This window comes from Carcharhinus amblyrhynchos, chromosome 3 (genome assembly GCF_965287045.1).
Source record: "Carcharhinus amblyrhynchos chromosome 3, sCarAmb.v2.hapA, whole genome shotgun sequence".
Classification (NCBI taxonomy): Eukaryota; Metazoa; Chordata; class Chondrichthyes; order Carcharhiniformes; family Carcharhinidae; genus Carcharhinus; species Carcharhinus amblyrhynchos.
Genome location: NC_137326.1, coordinates 102,515,115 through 102,539,909, shown reverse-complemented (window position 1 = coordinate 102,539,909; position 24,795 = coordinate 102,515,115). Strand labels below are relative to the sequence as shown.

The following is a 24,795-nucleotide window of genomic DNA, read 5'->3' as shown; positions in this document are numbered from 1 at the left end:
TTCACTAACGTCTTCAGGGAAGGAAATTTGCCATCCTTAGCTGATCTGGTCTACATGTGGCTCTACATCAGAGCCACAGCAAAGTGGTTCACTCTCAACCATCCTCTGAAATGGTCAAAGGCAACTAGGGATGGCCAATAAATGCTGGCCAACCAGTGATGCCCATATCAAATAAATGAATAATAAAATATATACATATGTATACCTTTCAGATCAAAGGAAAAGTGAAAATTAAAGATAATTAATTTGCATTCCATGAGAGGCGGCACGGTGGTACAGTGGTTCGCACTGCTGATTCACAGCGCCAGGGACCTGGGTTCGATTTCCGGCTTGGGTGACTGTCTGTGCAAACTCCACACATTCTCCCTGTGTCTGCATGGGTTTCCTCCGGGTGCTCCGGCTTCCTCCCGCAGTCCAAAGACATGCGAATTTATTGCATTGGCCATGCTAAGTTGCCCCTTAGGCTGCTTAGGTTAGAGGAATTAGCAGGGCCAGTATGTGGGATTATGGGAATAGGTTCTGGGTGGGATTGTTGTCGGTGCAGAATCAATGGGCCGAATGGCCTCCTTCTGCACTGTAGGGATTCTACAATTCAATGAAGACAGGCCACAGATGTCACTGCTATGGAGGGGGTTTGAGGGGGCTAAGCTCTGGTTTGATACATCTCCAATGAACAACCAACACAAAAAATCCAGTTGTCAAACATCCTGCTACGCAATACGATAATTAATAAAAAGAAATTAAAAACATGCTGTCAATTACATTGTTGCACCACCAAATTCTATAACAAGTAACTTTTTTTTGCAATATCAAACTTACTTCTACTTTTCCAAGAATGCAAAATTATTGTCATGCCAAAGAAGTTGTGACAAATCATTTTTACATGGAATTGTAGAAATGTATGCACCAAGAATCAAATAACCAGTAAATTAAACTATATATATTCATTGCAAATTAATTCTTCGTGCAGACTCAATCCCTAGACTGTCATGAAATTTTTTGAAGTTTCAATTCCTTTTTTCTTTCACTTCTGTAATCAGAGTTTCAAATTAAATGCACCAAAGAAAAACATTTACAGCTGTACTCACTATAATTTACCAGAAACTCACTAACAATTTAAAAGCAACTCTTTGAATGTATGTAGCATTTTTAACGTAGTCTAATGTTCTAAGGCATTGCACAGGAACATGATCAGACAAAAATTAACAGTGGGCCAAAGGAGACATTTGGACTGGTGGCAAACAACTTGGTCAAAGAAGCAAATTTTAAGAAGAATCTCAAAGCAGGAGAGTAACACAGAGAGGTTTAGGAAAGCAATTCTGGGAGTTCTGGTCTAGCCAGCCATCAGCATGGCTTCTAATGTTGTGACAAAGGAAGTGGAGGAAATATGAGAGGTCGGAGTTGGAAGCAAGCAAAAATCTTGGCAGTGTTTTAGTGTTCTAACAGCTTTGAGAGATGGGGAATAGAGATTTGATAGAGGAACTATGCACGCAAGCACTGAGGTGGGCAAGTTGGAAAGCCCTCCCCACTTTCCTTGGACTTCATCCTTTGGCATTAGGTTGTTGGGCCCTCAAGACCTCATTCCTCACACTCACACCCAGACTCCATGCTTCTCCAATGTCCCCTCCATGCTTCCTCATATTTCTCCATTAATAATGCTTGGAGCTTAGCCAAGCTTTCATAATGAGGTCATTGGCAACTGCACCAATAGAAACATGACGTGGATATGCCGGCGTTGGACTGGGATAAACACAGTAAAAAGTCTGACAACACCAGGTTTAAGTCCAACTGATTTATTTGATAGTAAACTCACAAGCTTTCGAGGTTTCCCTCTTCTTCAGGTGAATGGAGAGTTCTGGCCTCAGACAGAGCATGTAAAGCACAGACAGTTTAGAGATTACTGATTAGAATGCGAATCTTTACACCTAACCTGCTGTTCAAATCCTAAAGTGGCTGACAATGTGTGTGGAAGGAGAACTGATCACAGGTTACAGAGATGTGTATTGTCTCCAGACAGTACAGCAAGTGAGGTTTTGCAAACCCAGGCAAGTCACGGGGGTTACAGATAGTGCAACATGAACCCAAGATCCCTGTTGAGACCGTCCTCACGTGTGCGGAACTTGGCTATCAGTCTCTGCTCAGCGACTCTGCGCTGTCGTGTGTCGTGAAGGCCGCCTTGGAGAATGCTTACCCGAAGGTCAGAGGTTGAATGCCCGTGACCACTGAAGTGTTCGCCAACAGGAAGGGAACAGTCTTGCCTGGTGATTGTCGAGCGATGATCATTCATCCGTTGTCGTAGCGGCTGCATGGTCTCCCCAACATACCATACTTCAGGACAACCCTTCTTCCAACGTGTCAGGTAGACAACATTGGCCGAGTTGCAGGAGTATTTACCATGTACCTGGTGGATTGTATTCTCACGTGTGATGATGTCATCCATGTCGATGATCCGGCATGTCTTGCACAGGTTGCTGTGGCAGGGTTGTGGGGTATTGTGTTCACTGTTCTCCTGAATGCTGGGTACTTTGCTGCAAACAATGGTCTGTTTGAGGCTGCGTGGTTGTCTGAAGGCAAGAAGTGGGGGTGTGGGGATGGCCCTGGCGAGATGTTCATCTTCATCAATGATATGTTGAAGACTCTGGAGAAGGTGTCGTAGCTTCTCCGCTCCGGGGAAGTACTGGACGACGAAGGGTACTCTGTCCACTGTGTCCCTTGTTTGTCTTCTGAGGAGATTGGTGCGGTTTTTCGCTGTGGCGCATCGGAACTGTCGATCTATGAGTCGAGCGCCATATCCTGTTCTTATGATCAGTGCTCCTTCCACTCACATTGTCGGCCACTTTAGGACTTGAACAGCAGGTTAGGTGTGAAGATTTGCATTCTAATCAGTAATCTGTAAACTGTCCGTGCTTTATATGCTCTGTCTGAGGCCAGAACTCTCCATTCACCTGAAGAAGAGTTTAACCTCGAAAGCTAGTGAGTTTACTATCAAGTAAATCGGTTGGACTTAAACCTGGTGTTATCAGACTTTTTACTGTCAATAGAAACATGACAGCTGTTTCGCCAGATATTTTCATTATGAATGTTTGGTTGAGCTCCAAGTAGGGGTATGTTAGCGTAGCCCCCTCAAACACCTCCATAGCAGTGACATCTGTGGCCTGTCTTCATAGAATCATAGAATCCCTACAGTGCAGAAGGAGAATTGGAGTGTTGGAGCACTTGATTGACTGACATCTTTTTGAGGTTATACTGTTATTCTTTGCTCCTGTCTCCGCCATGACAGGGCCGCAAAATTCTACCCAATAATTTGCTTGTCATATCCTAAATATTTATTTTAGGCAAAAGCCGCTTCTGCAATAATTCGAAACAGACATATCAGACAGATCTACCATGCAATTGCATGAACCGAGATGTGGTTTAAGTAGATGCAATTCAAAATTTGTGCCAAATAATGAAAATATATTTGCACGAAGGTTAATGGTTATTAGTAATCAGTGGAAATATTTCTTTATAGCTCTACAAATGGGGTGGCACAGTGGTTAGCACTGCTGCCTCATAGCGCCAGGGATCCGGGTTCGATTCCTGGCTTGGGTCACTGTCTGTGTGCACATTCTCCTCATGTCTGCGTGGGTTTCCTCCCACAGTCCGAAAGATGTGCTGGTTAGGTGCATTGGTATTTTCAGTTCAAATTTAAAACCTCCAGCAGTGAAAACGCGTTAACATCTGTTACGGTTGTGATTTCTGGTGAAAACCATTGGAATCCGAGGTTTCTTAATGCATTTGTTAAAAATAGCTCTGTCAGTGGCTCAAAGACAGAAAACATTTCAATATGGACGCATCAAAGTACAGCAACATTGGGCCCTATTGGTAGGGCAAAGCTTAACATGTGAAAACTCTATCAGAATGAGCTTAGAGGGGCACAAGAAGAAATAGAGAAAGCAAATAATACTGGCTCATCCTCACCAAACCAAAATAGTCCTATGAAACAACATAACCTGAATAATATTCTTTACCTGCATCCTCAGTTTCTTCCTCCTCTTCAACGGAACGTGGAATGGGGTCTTCATCACCAACATCCTGCATTACGATTCTTTCCAGCCTTAAATGCTACAAAACAATGATGATATGAATAAAATATGACATGGCGAGGAGGTGTCAAGCAACCCACGAAGTCAGTAATCGCCAGTTATACTGTATGTTTTGTTTCTAAAAGGTACGTTATTCATTAATTGGAAACAAGGTCTACACTTTACTGGCCCCAAATAGGGTGGTAGATAAAATAGGGCAGGTGTCCAGCCCACTACCCTTGCACCCACCCTTGAGGTTACCACCATAGTATTGGACAGGGGAGCACCAAAATTGCCAGCCCCCCTGCCATATTTAGATAAATAATTAGGGATTAATTGAGTGTAGTACCAAGCTAATTGACCCAATTAATATCCTGTTCATTCCATAAGACAGTTGGAATGGGCAGTCAGGTGGATGTGGGCAGGCCGCTTTTAAAAGATGTTTTCAAAGGATGGGAAGGAAGGAGAGGTACTACCTTCAGAAGTGTCCTTTGTCCTTTAGGGGGCAGCATCCCTAAAAATAGTACCCCTCCTTTCTTCCTGTTCCATTAAACACACTACTCGTTCACCCTCTCCCTAAATGCCCAAACCCTCCCTGCCTTGGACCCAAACTTACCTGTCTCTAGGGATCCATGGGCCTTCTTCTTGAACCCACTTGCAATTCCAGCAGTGTCCACTAATGCTGTCATGGCACTGCCAAGATTGATTGGCCAACAGCTCCCGAGGATGGGATTTCCTTCCCAGTGAGGGGCAGAAGTGCCACCCTGGCCCAATTTACTCCACAAACAGTGCATCATGGCTGCAGGGCAGGCTGATGTGGAGCAGGTTAGCTCCACGCCGACTTTGACTCTGTGAGCCATCCACCCCCTCTCCCCATAATATATTTGCCCACTGCAATCAAATATAAATCTCTAAACCTTTAACAATATAAACATGCTCAGTACAGTAATCCTACAGAGCAAGCACCAGGATCTCAAAACATATGTGGCAGAGTCAAAATGTCCAATAATGTCCTTTGTGACTATTACTGGTGAGAACAGCAATTTTTTTATCAATCAAAATGACTAACAGACTCTAAAAAAGGTGCGCACTAAAGGGAACCTATCATTTCCTTACTGCATTGCAAGATTCAAAGAAACAGGTTTTCCTTTCCATTGAACCCACGATTGCTCAGTGTTCAAATGTAAAAGATAGGAAAAAGGGACAGAGACCCCTAAAGGTGGCTGAGTGGGAGTGGGGGGGGATGTGGTGGTGGTGGTGTTGCATCCATAACAGGCATAGGTAAATAACGGAGATGAAAGGATTCCACTACCTGAACGTCTAGATCATTTTGAACCAGAAACCTACTCCACCATCTCTTGATGCCTCTCAACTTGTCTGTGGATGCTTCTGCTATCCGGATGAAACAGCAGCTCCCTCCTTCAGGTTAACCTCCTTGTCTCAGCATCTTAGTTTGCTATTTCCAATGTCCAAATTAAATTGTTTTTCTGTTCATTTATGGGATGTGAACATCGATGACTAAGTCACCATTTATTGGCCATCTCTAATTGCTGGTGAGCTGCCTTCTTGAACTGTTGTAGTCCATGTGTGTAGATACAACCACAGCACTGTCAGGGAGGGAGTTCCAGGATTTTGACCCAGTGACAGTGAAAGGATGGCAACATATTTCCAAATTGGGAGGTGAGTGAATTGGAGGAAAACATCCAGATGGTGGTGTCCCCACACATCTGTTTCCCTTGTCCTTCTAGATTTGGTGACCGTAGGTTTGGAAGGTGCTGGGTAAGGAGTCTTAGAGAGTTCCTGCAGTGTATCTTGTCAATGGTGCACATGGCTGCCACTGTTCGCTGGTAGAAGAAGAAGTGCATTTTTTGTGGATGGGGTGCCAATCAAGCAGGTTGCTTCATCCTGGATGGTGTCAAGCTTCAAGATGCGCTTCTCTTTATGAGGCACATGCTGCCATTTAACTGGCATGACTGATGCACAATATTTCACCCACCGAAGCTGAGAGAAATGTTGGCAGCTTGCCACTGTGTTTAAACACAGTTCAATTTTGCACTGTCCTCTCAAATCACAAGGTGACAATCTCAGTGTAACATTAGTTTGCATCTGTTTCACCTCTGCTTGAATTCACTGACTATAATATTCTGTTTCCTTGTAAAATCTTAAAACAAAGATATCCATTCAAACAGTCAAGAGTGGATTCCTGTGAACATATCACACCTGCATAATGGCAGCTGTGAGCAGCATCTGCAAGATGCATTGCAGCAACTTGCCAAGGCTCCTTCAATACCCTACTCCAAACCCATTATGTCTACCAATCGAAGGACCTTTTGACTGAGATCAAGTGCCAGATCAAGCCTTATCTCGTCAGCTTGGATCTTACACGTCTTTCTCATGGGGACCATGAATTGGATTTTGAATTTGTTTTTTGGAGCAAGAAATGGGAATAGATTTGGGCTTTCCTTGTCAACTCTGCTCATTGGCTTTGTAACTTTAAGAATGGAGTAAAAATTTAAAAAATAGACATAGGAACACAACCACCTTCAAGTTTCACTCCAAGAAATACATACTCCAACTTGGAATTATATCTCTGCCCTAAGTTGTCACTGGGACAAAATCCTGGAACTCCTTCCTGAACAGCCCTGTGGCAGTACCCACACCAAATGGACTGCAGTGGTTCAAGAGGGTGGCTCAACACCACCTTCTCAAGGGCAAGAAGTGATATGCAATAAATGTTGACCAACTAGCAACGTTCACATCCCAAGAGCAATTTCTAAAAAATGTAATATATTGACTGGCCATCGACTTAAATTCAACAGCATTTTGTTTTTTGGATAAACTTTGCAAGGTTTGAAACAGCTGACTGCTTTAACTTCATTTTTTTAAAAACAGGGGCTTTTCAAATATTATAGTAAGCGAACAAAAGCCAGAATCTAAGGAAGGCCTGACGCTATAGTGGAAGAACTGTCTCCGCAATGATAAAGCCTTCCAAAGTTAAAAACAGTTCTATGGTAATTTTGAAGATTTACTCTTTTATTTGAAACGGTCATCCCCTATTTACAAAGGAAAATTGGTTGAACAGAAAATATTACACATCAGTGAAACGTAAACAATTATGGAATTCAATATTGTTGCTTATGAACCTAAAAGGTAATTTTAAGAATGGTTTACACACCTGAACTTGCCTTGAACATGGTACTTAAAGTATTGCTGATAAAATCACCGTGCCATCAATGCTGATTCCCAGACATTCTACATCAAAGGGAGCATTGTGAATTTTACAATAAAGATTCCTCCTCCCTGCTGTGTATAATAGCATAGCCATTGTTGCCATGGCAATAGTCTGTCTCTCTCACTCTCTCCTGCATCTGTCTGATTTAGTCAACCATGTACATTAACTTGCAATCAAGTACAGTTCTCCAGGAATCCTGTGGTCAGTATCCAATTACATTTGCATATTCATATCCTCAAGGTAACAATAAGTTACAAAAATACAGTCATATCAACTTAGTTGATGCAAAGTTAGTCCAAATTGTTCGTAACAAATGTACTATGAAACATATTTGTTGAAGGATGTTAAGTAATACATAAGCACATTGCAATTTAACACCTTCAGAAAATAACAGACCTCCAGACTGAAGCTAAACAAAAATCTGAAGACCAACAAAGAAAAGTACAGCACAGGCCCAGGCCCTTCAGTCCTCCAAGCTGAACTAAACTAAAAAAAATCTTCTGCCCTTACTCGGTCTGTAACCCTCTATTCCCTCCCTATTCATGTTAAACAGAGGTTCCATTTTACCTCTTAGGTTGATGTAAAAGGTTCCCACGGCACTATTTTAAAGACAAACAAAGGAGTTCACCTGGTGTCCTATTTATTCCTCATTCAAAACCACTCATTATATGGTCATTTATTTCTTTACTTCATTCAGTTGAAACACATTAAGTTGAATCTCAACAGCAGTAACTATAGCCAGCCTTTAATCTATTAATACGCATTAAGAAATAACACAATGAAAATTAAAAGGGTAACCTAATTATAACAGTAAATATGCAAACTTTCCATAATAGAATAATGCGATATACTGATACAAAGACCAAAGAAAATTACAGCACAGGAACAGGCCCTTCGGCCCTCCAAGCCTGCACTAACCATGCTGCCTGACTGAACTAAAACCCCCTAACCTTCCGGGGACCATATCTATTCCCATTCTGTGTATGTATTTGTGAGGACGCCCCTTAAAAGTCACTATCGTATCTGCTTCCTCTACCTCCCCCGGCAGCGAGTTCCAGGCACCTGCCGCCCTCTGTGTAAAAAACTTGCTTTGATACTTCCAATTCTATGCACGGAATTCAGTCTCGGTATATTGGCTTACCTTCGCAGCTTCAATCTGAACCAAGCGACATCGTTGCAGTAAATCAACAAAAAGATAAATCAACAGCACCTTGAAATGGAAAAAAAAGACTAAAGTCAGGCCAGTACGATGTGGCCACCTGAACGTTTTCTGCCAAGATGTAGCTATGAAAGGATCTGTAATATTTGAGCTCTTGCTCAATTGAATTTTTCACTCTTACAATCAAAACATTACAAATGTGGCTGTCAGAAGAAACATCAAAACCCATTTTACTTGCTCAACCTAAGTGGTCCAACCCTCCTAATTCCAAGAAGAAAATGTTACGTAGTGTACTGATTTCTTCTTTTAAATGATTTACAAAAGCTGTGACAAATGATTTGTAAAGCAATTTCCATTATTTCAATTTTGAATATTTATAAAGATTGCAATCATTTGAGGTCATGAGTAATTTTGAGTGGCAAACATTTTTGCGTAGATATTTTGTGATGCTGAATTAATCATCATTCATTTTGCTGGAACAAATATAAACAAGAAATTAGCAAGGACAGAATTTTAACACTATACCTGCACACCCAAAAAACTATATTAATTAGACAGGATTAAAAGTAAATAGTGGAAAGGCCAACTAACCAAGATAAGCAAATAAATCAATGGATTTCATGAACAAATTCTGAAAGCAACTGCTTTAATAATGGATGATTGTCTATTAATGAAATTTGGACACAAGATAATTAAGAATCAGATAGTCACTGAAATCCAAAGATGTGCAGGTTAGGTGGATTGGCTATGCTAAATTGCCCCTTTTCCCAAAGGTAGGGGAATCTAAAACTAGAGGGCATAGGTTTACGGTGAGAGGGGAGAGATACAAAAGTGTCCAGAGGGGCAATTTTTTCACACAGAAGGTGGTGAGTGTCTGGAACAAGCTGCCCGAGGTAGTAATAGAGACGGGTACAATTTTGTTTTTTAAAAAGCATTTAGACAGTTACATGGATAATATGGGTATAGAGGAATATGGGCCAATTGTGCACAATTGGAATTAGCTTAGGGGTTCAAAAAAAAACGGCAGCATGGACAAGTTAGGCTCAAGGGGCTATTTCCATGCGTAAATCTCTATGGCTCTACGATTCTAGTGTCATGGGGACTAGCTAAGGTATATGTATGGGGTTTTGGTGGGATTGTGGTCACTGCAGACTTGATGGGTTGAATGGCCTCCTTCTGCACTGTAGGATTCTATGATGCTATGAAATTCTACAGAAGTTGGAAGCTAATGCTAAATAGATAGGTGCTTGATGGCCAACGCAGACTCAAGGGGCCAAATGGCCTCTTTCTGTGCTGTAAACCTCAAAACCATCAATGCCACTGTGTGTGTGTCTGTACAATCAAGTAATTAATTTATTGACCACAGAATTACAGCCATTCATTGACCTACTCTATAGTCGATGAAACAAAATATCGTGACACAGCCTGCAATTTTCTCCACTCTCCTTGGCAACCAATTAACTCTACAGGTCAGTCCTCTGCACTTGTCAAGAGTTTATGGAAAAATTAATACTTAGAATCTTGCAAAGTTTGCTACAATTGGATGGTTGTACAGATTTTAGCTTTTACTTTTTGTAGGATTAAACTTTTATGTTCAATTACTGAAAAAAATTCCTCAAATGAATGCAAAATCAGAACAATTTTTATTAATGTGATTCTAGTACTGAGATGCACCTGTCGCATTGCTTTCCACAGTCCCAAAACAATAATAAATTCAACTGCTGTGGCTCTCGAACTTTGAAAATAAAAATTGTTCACAGCGGCATTTTTACATACAGTACGAATGGAAACATTTTAACCCAGTAGGACTCGAAAGCATTTCCTTTTATAAGGAATATTACTTAGGCTGGGACATATCCCCTCTTGGTGTTGAATGTCAAGTCAGTTATTTACAGCATTCAGTTTCTGAATTGCCTACCTGCATAAAGAATCCAATTATGAATGAAACCAAAAATGGCTGCAGTCCAGCGCGTGCAACAGTCCCGGGCAACCCTGCAATAAAAATAGGTGTTCATACATTTTCAGACATACTAGTCCTGATATTTATGTGGAAGCAGCTGACTGCCAACTCCTGGGAAAGCGGTTCACCTGATCACTGCAAGCATTTATCCCGGTCTGAAGTTTCTGCGCCCACGAGCGTTCCCCCATGCCCTGCCACGCGTGTTTCACTCCAGTGGGGCTATAACAGCTCCCCACCGGTGGGGAGCTGGCGGCCAGACCCTGCCGGAGTGAAGGGAGGCCATGGAGGCTCCCCACCCCCACCCCCTGCAGGAGTTGGGGGTAAGGGGGAGAAATGCTCAGGGCTCCCCCTGGGCATTTCCAGCTTGGCAGTGCCAGCTTGGCCCCCTGGCACCACCCAAACATCGGGCTGGGCCAGAGGGGGCTGGGCCAGAGGAGGCAGAGCCGAGAGGGGCCGGGCCTCTGGGGGGAGATAGACGGGGGTGGGGGGGGGGTCCCTTTGCCACTCTACATTCGGGATCAGTGACAGAGCGGGAGGCCAAAATCAGGGCTGGCCATTGGGTTGGGGGGGGGTGGGGGGAGCGGAATCAGGAAATTAGGACTGCTGCGGGGGGGTTGGGGTGGGGATAATCGGGACAGGCTGGCGAGGTGGGAGGTTGGGGCTGTTGCGGACACATCTGGGGAACCAGTGATCAAGCAGTGGGGAGAGTCGGAAGGCCGATCGGGAGGCCAGTGATCTCGGCGCTGACAGTTTGGCGCATGTGCAGTGGTCCGCTCAGCGCTATCCTGCTGGCCTTTTCAGCAGGAATAGGCCCTGCCCACTGATCTTTAGCATGATTCATGCTAGGGCACTCTGTGATGCACACAGTGTGGGAGATTCATTCTGAAAATCCCATTGAAAAAAACAATCAATGGGATCTACTCCAGCTTTTATGCGAACTTGGCACTTAGAACCCTTTTGGGAGACTCCCACCACATATCTCCAATTCTTTAGATAAGAACTTTTACCCTCTGAATTGTAATTACCTTAACTCTGTGTCCTTTGTCAGCTTCTAGATGTTAACCAGGACTTCCCCCTCCCCCCACCTCTGAATTACATGCAAAATTCAATTCGTTAAAATAAAAAGCCATACCTCTAAAACATATGACATGAGACATATCTAACACTATCACAATATGGCTGAGCACCAATGCCTCACAAGTCCCATCAGCCTGCCCTGACAGGTTACTGCTGACATCTGCATCTTCATACAGCAAGGCTGCCTTCCTGTTGGACCAGACAAACAAGCGTTGCCGAAGGACGACAGGGGTGCCCGTCACTTGAGCTAATTCCCCTGCTTCTACAACTCTGTAGTTCTGATTCTTCCCAACTGGTGCGATCTCTTCTCCACTGAGGACAAAAAGCAGAAAGGGGGGAGCGCTGGGAATGGCTTGTGTTCAGAGGAGAAGATTTGTGTTATGATGACTGTGAGGCATGGATGCAAGAATGCAGTACCCTGAAGGTCACTGCGAGTGTTAAGCTGTAACATTAATCAATGTCAGGAGCTTTGATCTTCCTGAAATTTAGTTGGAATAAATGTAGAGAGAGAGTGCAGGAGTTGAAAGAAGAGTTGACGAAGTAGACTTAAACATCATCAGTGTCCATGTAGAAGTCAATGTTCAATTTTCAGATGATGGGGAAGCATGGAGATTAGAAATAAAAAGGAGCCAAGGATAAATTCCTGGGGGAGCAACAAAGAAAATGGAGCAAGAAAAGAAAGCAATGATTTTGTGGCTATGACTGGGAAGGATGGTGGCACAGTGGCTAGCACTGCTGCCTCACAGCTCCAGGGACCTGGGTTCGATTCCCACCTTGGGTCACTGTCTGTGTGGAGTCTGCATGTTCTCCCCGTACGTACAGGGGTTTCCTCCCACATTCCGAAAGGCATGCTGGTTAGGTGCACTGGACATGCTAAAATTCTCTCTCGGTGTACCTGTACAGGTGCCAGAGCATGGCAACTAAGGGATTTTCGCACTAACTTAATTGCGGTGTTAATGTAAGCTTACTTGTGACACTAAGAAATATACTTAAACTTAAGTAGATAGTAATAAATCCTAGGGAGTGCAATCCCACCCAGCAGGATGAAAGTGAGGAGGCATTTGAGATGGATGGCCTAATCAGTTTGGCCACAGTTTGAGCAGAAGGAGAAGCAAACGTTTAGCTTTCCATCAATCACAGAGAATTTAATTTGTGTATCTGATAAGAGCGGTTTTGATACTGTGGCAGAGACAGAAACCTGATTGGAAAAAAATCGAACATGGAGTTCTGGGAATATGTGGATATGGGGCGCAGCAGCACATTCCTGGGCTGAAAAGAGAGCTTGGAAATGGAGGCAGTGACTTGCAACAATGGAAGGATCAAGGGTTGCTTTTTAGGAGACAGGTGATGATAACAGATTTGAAGGAGTGGGGAAAGGATCTGCAGTGAGAATGATATTAACAATTTCAGTTAATTTTGGAAGCCAAAAAGGGGATCTGGGTTTTAATGGTAATTGGGTAAAGGCAACAGCAGGTAAGTCTCATGGACAGGATGGGCTTGGAGAGGAAACAAAGGGGGAGGAGAAAAACTAAAGAAAGATGCAGGGTGGGATTTAATGCCCTCCCTGTGGTGAAGTTGGGGGCACGGAGCATTTAATTTAGTAGTAGGGTGGTTTGTAGAGATCCTGCTGCCTTCCCACATTTGCCCCATAGGCAAGCAATTAGGAAGGCAAATGGCATGTTGGCTTTTATAGCAAAAGGCCTGAAGTACAGGAATACAGAAGTCCTGTTACAGTTGTATAGGGTGGGGCTTTCACTTCACCTGTCCTGTCATCCAGGGTGCTAATTTTAAAGGCTGTTCCAGTTTACTCAAGTTGTCCCCACCCTTCACCCCCACCACTACCTGGGAATCAAGCAGGCACCGCCAGGGCAATATCCAGGAACTGGTCAGTCATCGAGTGGGCACTGCTCAGATGAATCAGTATCAACGTTATATGTTAAATCAATTGTTTTCCAAGCCCCAATGCTGTTAGCAGCATTCTTTAAAAAAGTGACATTTCTGATAAATAAATACAACCTTAAAGCAAATGTAGCAAAATAAAAGAAGGGTTTTATTATGGAGATGCTGTCAAAATTTGTTAGAAATACACACAACGATGGATACATCATACCAAGATTAATTGTAGGAATGCAGTTCACCAAGAGCATGTTGGCAGCATGTTCCAAACACATGAGCTCTACTCTCCAGAAGGGCAGCAGAGGAACACCGCCACCTACAAGATCTCCTCCAGGTCACACATCTTACTGACTGGGAACTATATTACAGTCCCTTCACTGTCACTGGGTCCAAATTCTGGACCACCTTCCCTAACAGCACTGTCGGTGTACCTATACAAAACAGACTGCAAAGGCGGCGTATCACTGCTTTCTCAAGGGCAGTGTGGAATTGGCAATAAATAGTGGCTTAGCCAGTGATGACCACATCCTGTGAACAAATATGTAGAGTAAACTTTAAAATTAAATAACAGACTTACCTAATATTCCTGTTCCCAAGATGCAGGCAATTGAAATGAAATCTGAAAAAAAAATTAAAGTGTTTAAACACTAACGGCAGGATTTTCCAGCCCTTCCCACTGGCAGGGTCTTCCAGTCTCAAAGGCCCTCCCCCATCACCCCCCAGCCTAAATTTTGCCATTGAAAACAAGGGCTGAATTTTGCAGTCAGTAGCAAAGTAATGGTGCTTGCTGCTGACCTCAAGGAAGCTGCGAGCACAAATCCAGCAATCTCTGTGGCAAGCTTTACCCCTTTGCTGACTGCAGTTCAAACTTAGCGCCAAGACAAGGTGATCTCTTGGTGATGCCAGCAAGCAGCCAATCACACTGAAATATTCACAAATAGCAAACGAGGAAGTTAAAACCACCTAACCCCTTCAAGTTAATTTTTCAAATCACCAACAAAAATTTCAAATCAAATTGAGATAGAAGCCAAAACAGACTAAATTTTATATTTTTAAATTATGCAGAATGCAACCTTTTGAATTCATTTGAGAATCCACAAAGATAAAATTAACATCCCAAGACTGGTGAGTTTTTAGCAGCAATTAAGGAATTAGTACACTGTGAAAAAACCCAGATATAGCCAATTCAACATGGTGTATCGTTTTTCAAGACATGTTGCAGCAAGACTGACAGTTTATGGATGGGAGTTCTCATCAATTTAATTGATTTCCCATTGATTGTAGTCTGGCATCAGCTCAACATCACATCCCATGGACAAGCACAGGTTCACCACACATGTGTAGACTCCAGAGGTTGCTATCAGCTTCAGTGGCATAATGATGGTGAATGCTGTCAGTTTCATCATTATTACTGTTGCAAAAACTGGGCCAATGCAACACAATTCTCACGTAAGATCAAAATCAATCCACAATTACCAGAAAGTTGGCCAAGAGCATATAATATGTCAACTCCATGCAATTCCACAATGCCCAGCTTTTACCTTGAATACTTTAGTTGAAACACAAAAGAAAATGCAGACACCTAAAGTTAAATGGTCATAACAGACAAAAACATTTCTTGGGAGTTTTGAAAAGATAGAAAAGACACTTGGAAGTCTTTGGGGAAGAAAGAAAGGGACGAGCAATACTGACCCAAAATGTGTCATCACCAGACTGAGCCTGTAGGCAAATGGCAGGCCGTACAGCACCCATGTGTGGTTCATGGTGAGTGGTGCTGCTGATGTGGAGGGTTTGCCCTCACTGTCCTATCATGCAGCACCTTTAGAAGGTGGAAGTAAATTAAAGGATGCAGTTGGCTCTTACTGTAATTTGCTGTTTCTTTCCACTGATGGGCGGCACAGTGGCTAGCACCGCTGCCTCACATCGCCAGGGACTGAGGTTCAATTCCAGTCTTGGGTAACTGTGTCTGTGGAGTTTGCACGGTCTCCCCGTGTCTATGTGGGTTTCCTCAGGGTGCTCCGGTTTTCTCCCAGAGTTCAAAGATATGCAGGTTAGGTGGATTGGCCATGTCAAATTGATCCTTAGTGCCCCAAGATGTGTAGGGTTTGGTGGATTAGACATGGGTGGAGGTTACAGGGATAGGGTGGAGGGAGGGTCTTGGTAGGATGTTCTTTTGGAGAGTTGGTGCAGAACCGATAGACCAAATTAGCTCTTTCTGCACTGTAGGGATTTTATGGTTCTATGTCATTGGCTGTTTCTGTCCTCTAATGCATGCTAATCACAGCGTGATAAAGCAGTCTGACCAGTTTTGTTGCTTGTTGTGAGATGAGTTCCCCACAATCACCACCAAGCTTTGCAGTTGGGGTTGCTGGATTAGTTGTAACACGGCTACTCAGAGTTTACTGACTGCTGGTTTCCCTAATGTGCCTTTTTTTCCACTAATGTCTGGGGCAGTTATTCATGTTGTTACAGCCAGATGAGGACGTGGTAAAATGGATCCGCTCTTTTTCCACTCCTCACTTGACCACGACGGGTATTTTTTTAAGAATTTGCTTTGCAATTTAGTGAATGTTTAACTGCTTGATTGCTGTGGCTGTAAAAGACATACACAGAGAGATTTTCTTGTAAATTTTTAAAACAGAAAGGAAATAGAATGTATTATATTTAACACAAACTAATGGGAAAATAAAAATGCATCAACTCTCAATCATGCATTCATTCTGTAGTACACTGCACATTTGCACACATGCACTCACACGCATGCATTCACACACACACACGCTTAAGTTACAAAGTGGAAAGGAAAGTTAAATTGTTTCAGAGTCTAAAAGTTGTTACTTGTATACAGGTCCTATAGACCGATGACTTGGATGGTTTCAGATTAGGCTCAATGACCTTTCCAGATTCTGTGGAGAGATGGTTTACAGATGTTGATGGACCATTTCTATCATTTCTCCTGGAGTCAGCAGCTGCTGGGTTGATTTTTCTTTAAGATGCTACCCAGAGTGTATGACCAGTCAAATACCAGGCAGAGTACAGGCTGGCAGGATGGCTGCAGAGTGCCAGAGAGCCCACTTAGGGACCTTCTGATCTCATACTGGCCTGGAGAAAAGCAATTTCTTCAACAAAAAAAAGTGTTATGTTTGCTCATCACACTCTCTCACAAACTGGCCAGTTTCTCAAATATGGTCATAGGAATCTGCTTCTGGGTCCATTGTTTAAAAATAATTAGATGATGACTGGAGGAGTTATTTTTCAGTGGGGTCCATTGCCCAAAGCAACTGAGTTTAGCAGCTTGTTCTATACCCAGTTGAATTCATAGGCAATGTCTGGACATTTGGTGAATGTTTCAGGTGAGATGGTCATTCATACTCATCTGAGCTGACTGTCTCTGGTGGGCTATCTCAGGACAACCTGATTCCATTCTAATGGCTTTGGAATATGTAGGGTACTGCTATGTTTGGCCATCTTAGAAGCTGCTGTTTAAGTCATTTAAAGTGCTTTTGTTCAGTTTTTTTACTTATGTAGTGGTTTCAACCCACTGAATGGACTGAGTCTTTCTTGATATAAAACATTTCATATAAAAATGTTCAATGCATAGTTTTGCAAGTCGGAAATGGCTATCGAGCTGTATTATCAGATAAAGCTATCTTCACACAATTTCTGCAAAACTCAGCCATTAGGCAATTGGGAACTTATGAAATCATCAGTTTAGGAAGAAGCAGCAGCAGCCAGAATACAAGGTTCATGGCCCACAGCTGAAAGGGACTTCACAAGCTGCTTCTTTCGCATTCCCTTCTTTGCAGTATATGGGACAGGATTTATTCCAGTCTGTCATGGTGGGAAACACAGTAGCCTGGCCCACTTAATACAGGATAGGCTGCACATCAATTTCTCAGCGATGGAAAACTATCTGCAATTAAATTGGAGGTGGACAGGAAACTCACTCACTCAAGGCAATACGGCAAAAAGGCACATTGATAAGCACAGACATTTGAAGGTTGTGCGGTGAAGGAGATGAGAGGGATAGGGAGGGAAAAGGCTAGGGTGGAATTTGAAACTACAGATCAGAATGTTAACATCGTTACGCTGGGAACCAATGGGGTCAGTGTGTACAGTGGGAATAGGGGAACAGGACTTTCTGTGAGATAAGGCACGTCTTTTTAAGATACAAAGGATTGGCTTTTCCTGATCCCACCCTGAAATGTGATGGGTTTGAGCTTCTCCCTGGTCAGTTTCTGGATCAGACACATATGTGTAGATCCAGGTGGAATTCCTGCCAACGACTTTAAGGAAAATTCAGACACTGCTACAACAGGGTCTATGCCATAGCACCCAATATGATAGGGCCAAGCTAAAAGGAAGGGGTGGGAAAGGGCCACAGGGACCTTTGCTGGAAAGGGAACCTCCCTCTTCCTCTATTTGCCAAAAGCTCAGTGATTCCCATCTCAACTTTGGCCTAAAACTATGATTTGCCAGGTGGACCCAGGGAGTGTTGGGAAAGAAACGAGTCAACATCTGGAATCTCACTGCCATTAACAATATGGATGGGGAAAGGGCAATTTATCAACTCTTAGCACCAGAGGGAGGAAATTAAGGTTAGGCCAAGTCAGGTGATGGATACCCCCTTCCTAATTATGTATCTTTCCCATTGCTATCCTATCTTACAACAGAGCACATCTAGTCCAAAATATCTGGTTTGCAAAGGGAGATTATAGGCTGCAATAATCAATGACTCTATAGACCACAATGGTTCCTGTGATAATCAGACCAAGAAAATGCATTTTGTGGGAATAAAATTCAGGTTTGAATAGCAAATGTATGGGGTTAACTGATGTTCAAAAGTTCCATTTCAATTGGAAGTCAGGAAAAGTATGCAGAGTTTGCCTTCAGTCTAAATGGTGAAGGAACCACAATTGTTTGCACAAAGTCTATGCAAGCAGCATGCTTATTAGAGTGCACAGCTTTTCTCATTTCACTCTGGCCATATTCCATGATTTTGTTTCTACAGGAATAGTTTGACAAGGATCTCAAGGGTCTGACTCAAATGGATATACCTATCACCCTGACTGAAGCCTCAAAGAAAGGAATACACTTAACAGGCACAGTGTTTGCTTCTGTGTAAACCATGTTCTCTCTCAACAGATACCTTCAAGTTTTGAGTGGCTGTCAGGTTTCGTAGACGTGGCAAAAAGTTAGCAATATCAGATTACAAAGTTCCATTTTAACAGTTCCATCACATTTTGTCTGGAGAAAAAAATCATCCCTGAAACAATACGTCCTGTTGAGCTCAGAAACATCCTTGCAGAATACTTCAAATGTGCATCAGTACAAGTCAATTCATTTTTTAAATGCAGCATGATAATGAAACCATTTTGCCTTTTAGCACTTTTTGGATAATTAGCTTGCAGATGTGATTATGAATTTCACATACTGACTGCACGGTAAGTATCTCATGCTATCTCTGTTGGTTAAATTAAGTTGGAATTAGTAAAGTAGTTATGCAGGAATGCAGCCCAAACACTGTGTTAATAATATTACCAAAGCACATATTAAATATTCTTGGTACTTCAAGAAACCCCATATAGTTGTACAGAAACTGCTACAGAGAAGAACAAACATTTAGTTCAATTCATTCAAAAACAAGCCCTTTGGCCATTATAAACTTAGTTGGTATAACGTCACGGAGAGGAGGGGGATTAACTTAAATAGCCCAGATTTCTTTTCTCATTACTCATCAGTAAACAAAGGTTTTTTTCCTGAACATTTTGATTTTCCACTTTATAAGCGGTGGTGTATTTTCCCCATTCTGTAAAGACGGAGTGTTCAAATCCTCTATGAAAACTCATATGGCAAACTCAAGATAAAAGGGTTGGTTTATTTCTCACACACACAAAACGCAGGAAAGGGATTTACAACGTTATCTCTTTTGTACATGTACAATAAAAGAAGGATAAGGGAAAGAACAGGGATACAGGGCCAGACCACAACAGCTATCATTCCGCCTAATCAGATAAAGCTATCTTTGTACAATTTCTGCAAAATTCAGCCATCGGGGGTTTATGAAACAGGTTAGACAGAAGCAACAGCAGCCAGAAAACAGGGCTCAGTAACAGTAACAATACAAGTTATGCTTTCATGTATGCCCAGAATCCAGAATCAAAAGTCGAATGGAGGTTTTCTTTGTAGGGAAGGTTATTTAACTGTCGCAGTGGGATCCATCTTACCAGAAGTGAGAGTTACACGTGGGGAGAAGAAACACAGAACTGAAAGCACCAGCTCCAATGTTCCAAAGTAGATGAGGGCCAGGCAACTGTACCTGGACAGAGCTTATTCTGCTGTTTATTGGTAAGATGGTAGAGAGCACAGGGTGCTTGCCTGGATTTACTTTCTCTTCGGAGGTCAAACAGAAAGCTGAAAATTAATTACAACAGCTTCAGTCTTGGTCATGTGACAGCACGGTTTCTGGTAACTATCAAGGCCCTTGATTGAAACTCATTGTGTTTGGGAGCAGGTAACAGGTCATTAAAACCAGCTTGGGATATTAGGAGTCCCAAGTAGCAGCCTTTGTCCATAGCTGGCTGGAACAGGCATATCCATTCCAGGGTTGGAATTCTGGCCTTGGAAATGCAAAAGGGTTGATGTATTTCTCTGTGACTGCTGACAAATTTGGTTGTCAGCAATCACAGAGGGCACTGGCACCTCCTTACAGATATTCGCTGGAACTTTACCACCTCACTCACCATAGAATCGGCACGGGCGAGGGTCCAACAAGAGAAGTCTCTGTTGACCTCGGGTGGGAATTTCCAGTCTCGCCCGAGCGAGGCTGTAAAATCCTGTCTATCCAGTCTCTTTTGGTTTGAAATTCCTCTGCTATGTGTCATGGCTTGTCCTGGAAAGCCTGGTCTGTTCAAAAAAAAGATAATTTTTATGGAGCAGTCTGGGTGATGGAGATGTGTATTTACTTTCAGTCCTATGTCAGCCAGGATGGTAAAATGAATTGCTGTGAAGTTAAAAGCCCAAGTCAAGTTTCACCTCTTTAGGCCATTTTGGTGATTTCCCTCTTCAGAGTACCCTGGTACTTGTTGGGGATAACTGCCTTAGCACATGGTGGCCCCAAGAAGTGACCATAAGTGGCATGGACAGCAGAAATTCCAAGAAATCTTCCTACCCTAGTTTGCCTCAACATGCCCCATTTCCATTTGCATGCAACAGGAGGGGATGGAAGACAGCTGCAGTCTTCCCAATGGTAAAGGGGGGAATACCATGGTTGAGAAGGTAATGCTGTCGAGGCTCCATCGCCTAAAATTTCCCTCTTTCTCCAAAATAAAACTAGGACTGATAACAGACCTTCCAAGACCTAAAGAACTTTCTGCCTAAACAGATGGAGTTTAGAATCATAGAATCCCTACAGTGCAGAAGGAGGCCATTCAGCCCATCAAGCCTGCACTGACAACAATCCTACTCATTTCCTGTAACTCTACACATTTACTCCACCTTGGATTCAAGTCCCACCCCAGGACCTGATGGCCAAGGAAAATCTGTTCATATGAGTATCAACTTGTAGGTTCTTTCAACACATGCAAATGGCAGGCTGTAAGAATGGGAGACATTCCAATCAGCCAGGAGCTCCAGATGGCAATGCTAAGCAACTGACACTAAAGGGCAATTTAGCACGGTCAATCCACCTAACCCACATATCTTTGGAGTGTGGGAGGAACCCACGCAGGCACAGGGAGAATGTACAAACTCTGCATAGACAGTGACCCAAGGCCGGAATTGAACCAGGGTCCCTGGCACTGTGAGGCAGCAGTGCTAATCACTGTGCCACCATACCGCCCTACAGTTGTGGAGAGCCAGGGTGATCATTCCTGCTCCTGCTCAGACAACGCTATTACAAGAGTTGCACTGTGCATGTTAAAAATGAAAATGTCAGCCTGGAGTTACATATTGTGGCCCGGGATCGATAAAGGCATCAAAGGCCTCATTAGACACTGTGGCTAGCGTCAAGTACAGCAAAGTTTGCCACCATTATCTCTTCTGCACCCGTGGGAATAGCCATGTTGGTCGTGGGTGTGACTTCTGTTGATTTTGTGGACTCTTTCATGGGCAGCATTATTATTGATAATCACTCTAAATGGATAGATATTCATGAGGTGAAGACCACAACCTCCTTAGCCACAACTGATAAATTACTGCAGACGTTCGCCACACATGGGTTGCCTGAAGTGCTGGTCCCTGACAACGGGACTGCATTCACCAGCAAGGAATTTCAACAATTCATGCAAACCAATGAGATTCAACAGCCACCTAACACCCAGCCTCAAACGAGTTAGCTGAAAAGGCCACCCAGACATTTTAAATCCCCAGGAAGAAATAGTCCCCCGTGCTTCACAACTTCGACTGGCCCCTGGTCAGGACAGGAGTTACCCTGGCTGAATTGCTCATGGGAAGACGTCTTGGGATAAGACTTGATGTAATATTTCCAACTTTGGCAGGAAGGGTGGAGGCAAAACAGAATGCAAGGAAGAGATATTGTAACTCTACAAAGATTGAGAGGGCTTTTCTGATAAATGATTTAGTTTGTGGAAGAAATTTCAATGCTGCTCTAAATTGGGTCCCTGAGATGGTTGTGGCCAAGACAGATCCAGTGACATACACAATTGATGTACAAGGGAAGAGAATGAAAAAGCATGTAGACTGCCTGAGGAGAAAGGACCACGCACTGCACCAAGTGAGCAATCTGTCCCTGCTATGCGTGTTAGTGTGGCTCCAACAACTGCCAGTAGAACCAGATCCAATATCCCCGAGAACAGGTCAAGTAACATTCCAGTGGGAACTGGAGAGGTAATTTGCACTTGAGCACCTTCGCAAACTGAAAGCCTCCAGCTGTTGTTCAAGAAGAAACTACTTCAACTGATGAAGCACTCACTAAAGAATTATGGCGTTCTCAAAGAATTAAAAACATCTCCAGATAGGTTTATTTTATGAGACACTGTTAGGTTTCCTCCTTTTGCTGTACAGTATTGTAAATACCTTTGTTGTCATTGTGAAGTATTAATAAAGGACTTAAGAGGGGGAGGTGCGGTTGCTTGCCCCTTCACATGACCTATCAGGCCAATTGCAGCAAGACGTGTGAATCAAGAGCAGCCGCCTGAATGTTGTAGCGATTCGAGTCTGGGAGTCATGGTATTCGGAGCCATTCTTATCTCTGTCTTGTATATAATTATTTTCCTGTCAGCGCCTCAAAGTTATTATTGATCGCAAGCCAGATAAGGGTGTTGTCTTAGTATGACAAAGAATTAATAAGAGATAAAATGTCTAACCCCTAGAGACAGGAATGCTAGTCACTAAAGGAATTTTTGCACTCAAAGTTAACTGGAGTAATAAGGAAATCCCAGATGGAGTAGAAGCACAAAGCTCCAGAAACCAATAACTACAGTTACCCACAAACAAAGCATTTATCATGGGAAAGAGTACCTGAACAGAAAGTTTGTCAATGTGTAGAATGCCCCAACCAAAGCATCCACAACCAAGGTTGCGAGCAAGAACGCTATTAGGGGTAGTAATTGGTCCAGATGAAAGTGGCCAGCTTATTGGAAAAGGAACAACCTTATGTTTTAAAACAAAATTGCTGACCAGAGTTTCTGCAGTTGTGAAATAATTGCCAGAGATGGTTAGCACAACAGGCTCAGGGGAAGAGTCTTCACCACCAGTGATAATCTTCCCTCTTACATTCAAATAAAAATGATTCATATTTTACTCCTGACACAAAGTCACAAAAGGAGATGACATTCTGACCTGAGGCAAAAGATCACTACATTTGGAACAGATGCAATTACACAATTTATACATTTCCAATGTCATTTCTCCATCTGAATGGAGGCATTTATTGGATATTTAGAATTCATAGAATCCCTACAGTGCAGCAGGAAGCCATTCGGCCCATCAAATTACACCAACTCTCCAAAGGAGTATCTTACCCAGAACCATCCGCCCAGCCTATCCCCATATCCCCGCACATTTCCCACAGCTAATCCATCTAACCTATATGTCCTTAGGCACTAAGGGGCAATTTAACATGGTCAATCCACCTTACCTACACATCTTTGAACTGTAGGACAAAACTGGGATACCCGGAGGAAACCCACACAAACATGGGGAGAACAAACAAACTTCACACAGTCAGTCACATGAGGTAGGAAGTGAACCTCGGCATGATGAGACAATTGGGATTACCACTATGCCACCGTACCGCCCACTGCAGATGAACGGCTGAAAAGAAAATTTTACATGTTATATTTATAAGAATTTGACTGCTCTGATATTTGTTGATGGCATGGTATGGAACACTCATTATTTTAGTTGGCTAAAATTTAAAAGGAAAAGCATTTTTAACATTTATATTTATCAACTAAATTAAAATGAGAATGGTTTCATTTAGGATTAACACTGAGATATTGGTCAGAACCCTGCAACCTTTGGAGTAATGCTGTAAATAGTAACTGGCAAATAAAAACATCTCATTTAAGCACCAGTTTACTGTTTCTCAACATTTCCAGTGACCTTCCAACAAAAAAATCAATTTTTTTTATATAAAACAAGTTTGATAAAAAAAAATCCCTGAAGGCAAATGAAAATGTGGGAAGTTATTACAATGATTAAACCTCAGGACAAAATTTGAGACTAAACCTGGAGATCCATTAGATCTGCTGACTATTAAAATGATTAAAACCAGAGGGTCCAGTGGTGAAGCCAAAATTGTTTCCAGGACAAAAATTGTACTGAGCAGTACAGAACGGGAAAGACAGATGGTTCTATTTCTAACCAAAAGTGCACAGATTATCTCAATTGCGTCAGCCATAGAGCCACACAATAGGTATTTCATGATTCTGCTGGGAGGAAATGTGGATGAGCAACAGCTAATTAGCAACTCTATTGTGATACCACTCTGGCTGAGCACATGGTCCTAGGGCTGTGCACTTATGCCTTAGCATAAGCCATTGATTGCAGAAGTGAAAGTAAAATGACTAGTAGATTGGGAAAAAAAATCAAATTTACCATTCAATCCCTGAAAAAGGAGCAATGAATCAGGCAAGTACAAAGCCATTGTCAAGATTCAAAAGTTAGTACTTTACAGACACAAAAGTTATCTAAACGGAAAAGTTGTTGGTTCCTCTGAGCTCCATTTTGCAATTTTCTGTCCAAAAAATTCCAACCAGATTTAAAACGGAGGACTAGACTTTTGTCTTCTGTGCAAAATCAGCGAATAGGACCCTTTCCTGATGTTGCAAGTCAGCCCACTCAACCAGTATTTTGACTCCCGGTGTTGACTGCAGGCTGAAATTGCAGCCTGCATCCCTATGAAGCAATAGAGGTGGGAAGATGGTGAAGCTGAGAGGTTAGA

At 42.7% G+C, this 24,795-nt stretch overlaps 1 protein-coding gene across 2 annotated transcripts in view; it reads right to left on the bottom strand.

Annotated features, from left to right (window-relative positions):
• LOC145340980 (uncharacterized) overlaps positions 1 to 24,795 on the bottom strand; it is a 315,943-nt gene that overhangs the window by 269,988 nt on the left and 21,160 nt on the right. For both annotated transcript variants that reach the window (XM_080185613.1, XM_080185614.1), the window contains exons 2-5: positions 13,966 to 14,007; positions 10,374 to 10,447; positions 8,438 to 8,506; positions 4,011 to 4,104 (exon numbers count right to left, since the gene is read on the bottom strand). In XM_080185613.1, coding sequence (XP_080041739.1) covers positions 4,011 to 4,104; positions 8,438 to 8,506; positions 10,374 to 10,447; positions 13,966 to 14,007 — 279 coding nt within the window. The remainder of the gene's footprint in view (positions 1 to 4,010; positions 4,105 to 8,437; positions 8,507 to 10,373; positions 10,448 to 13,965; positions 14,008 to 24,795) is intronic.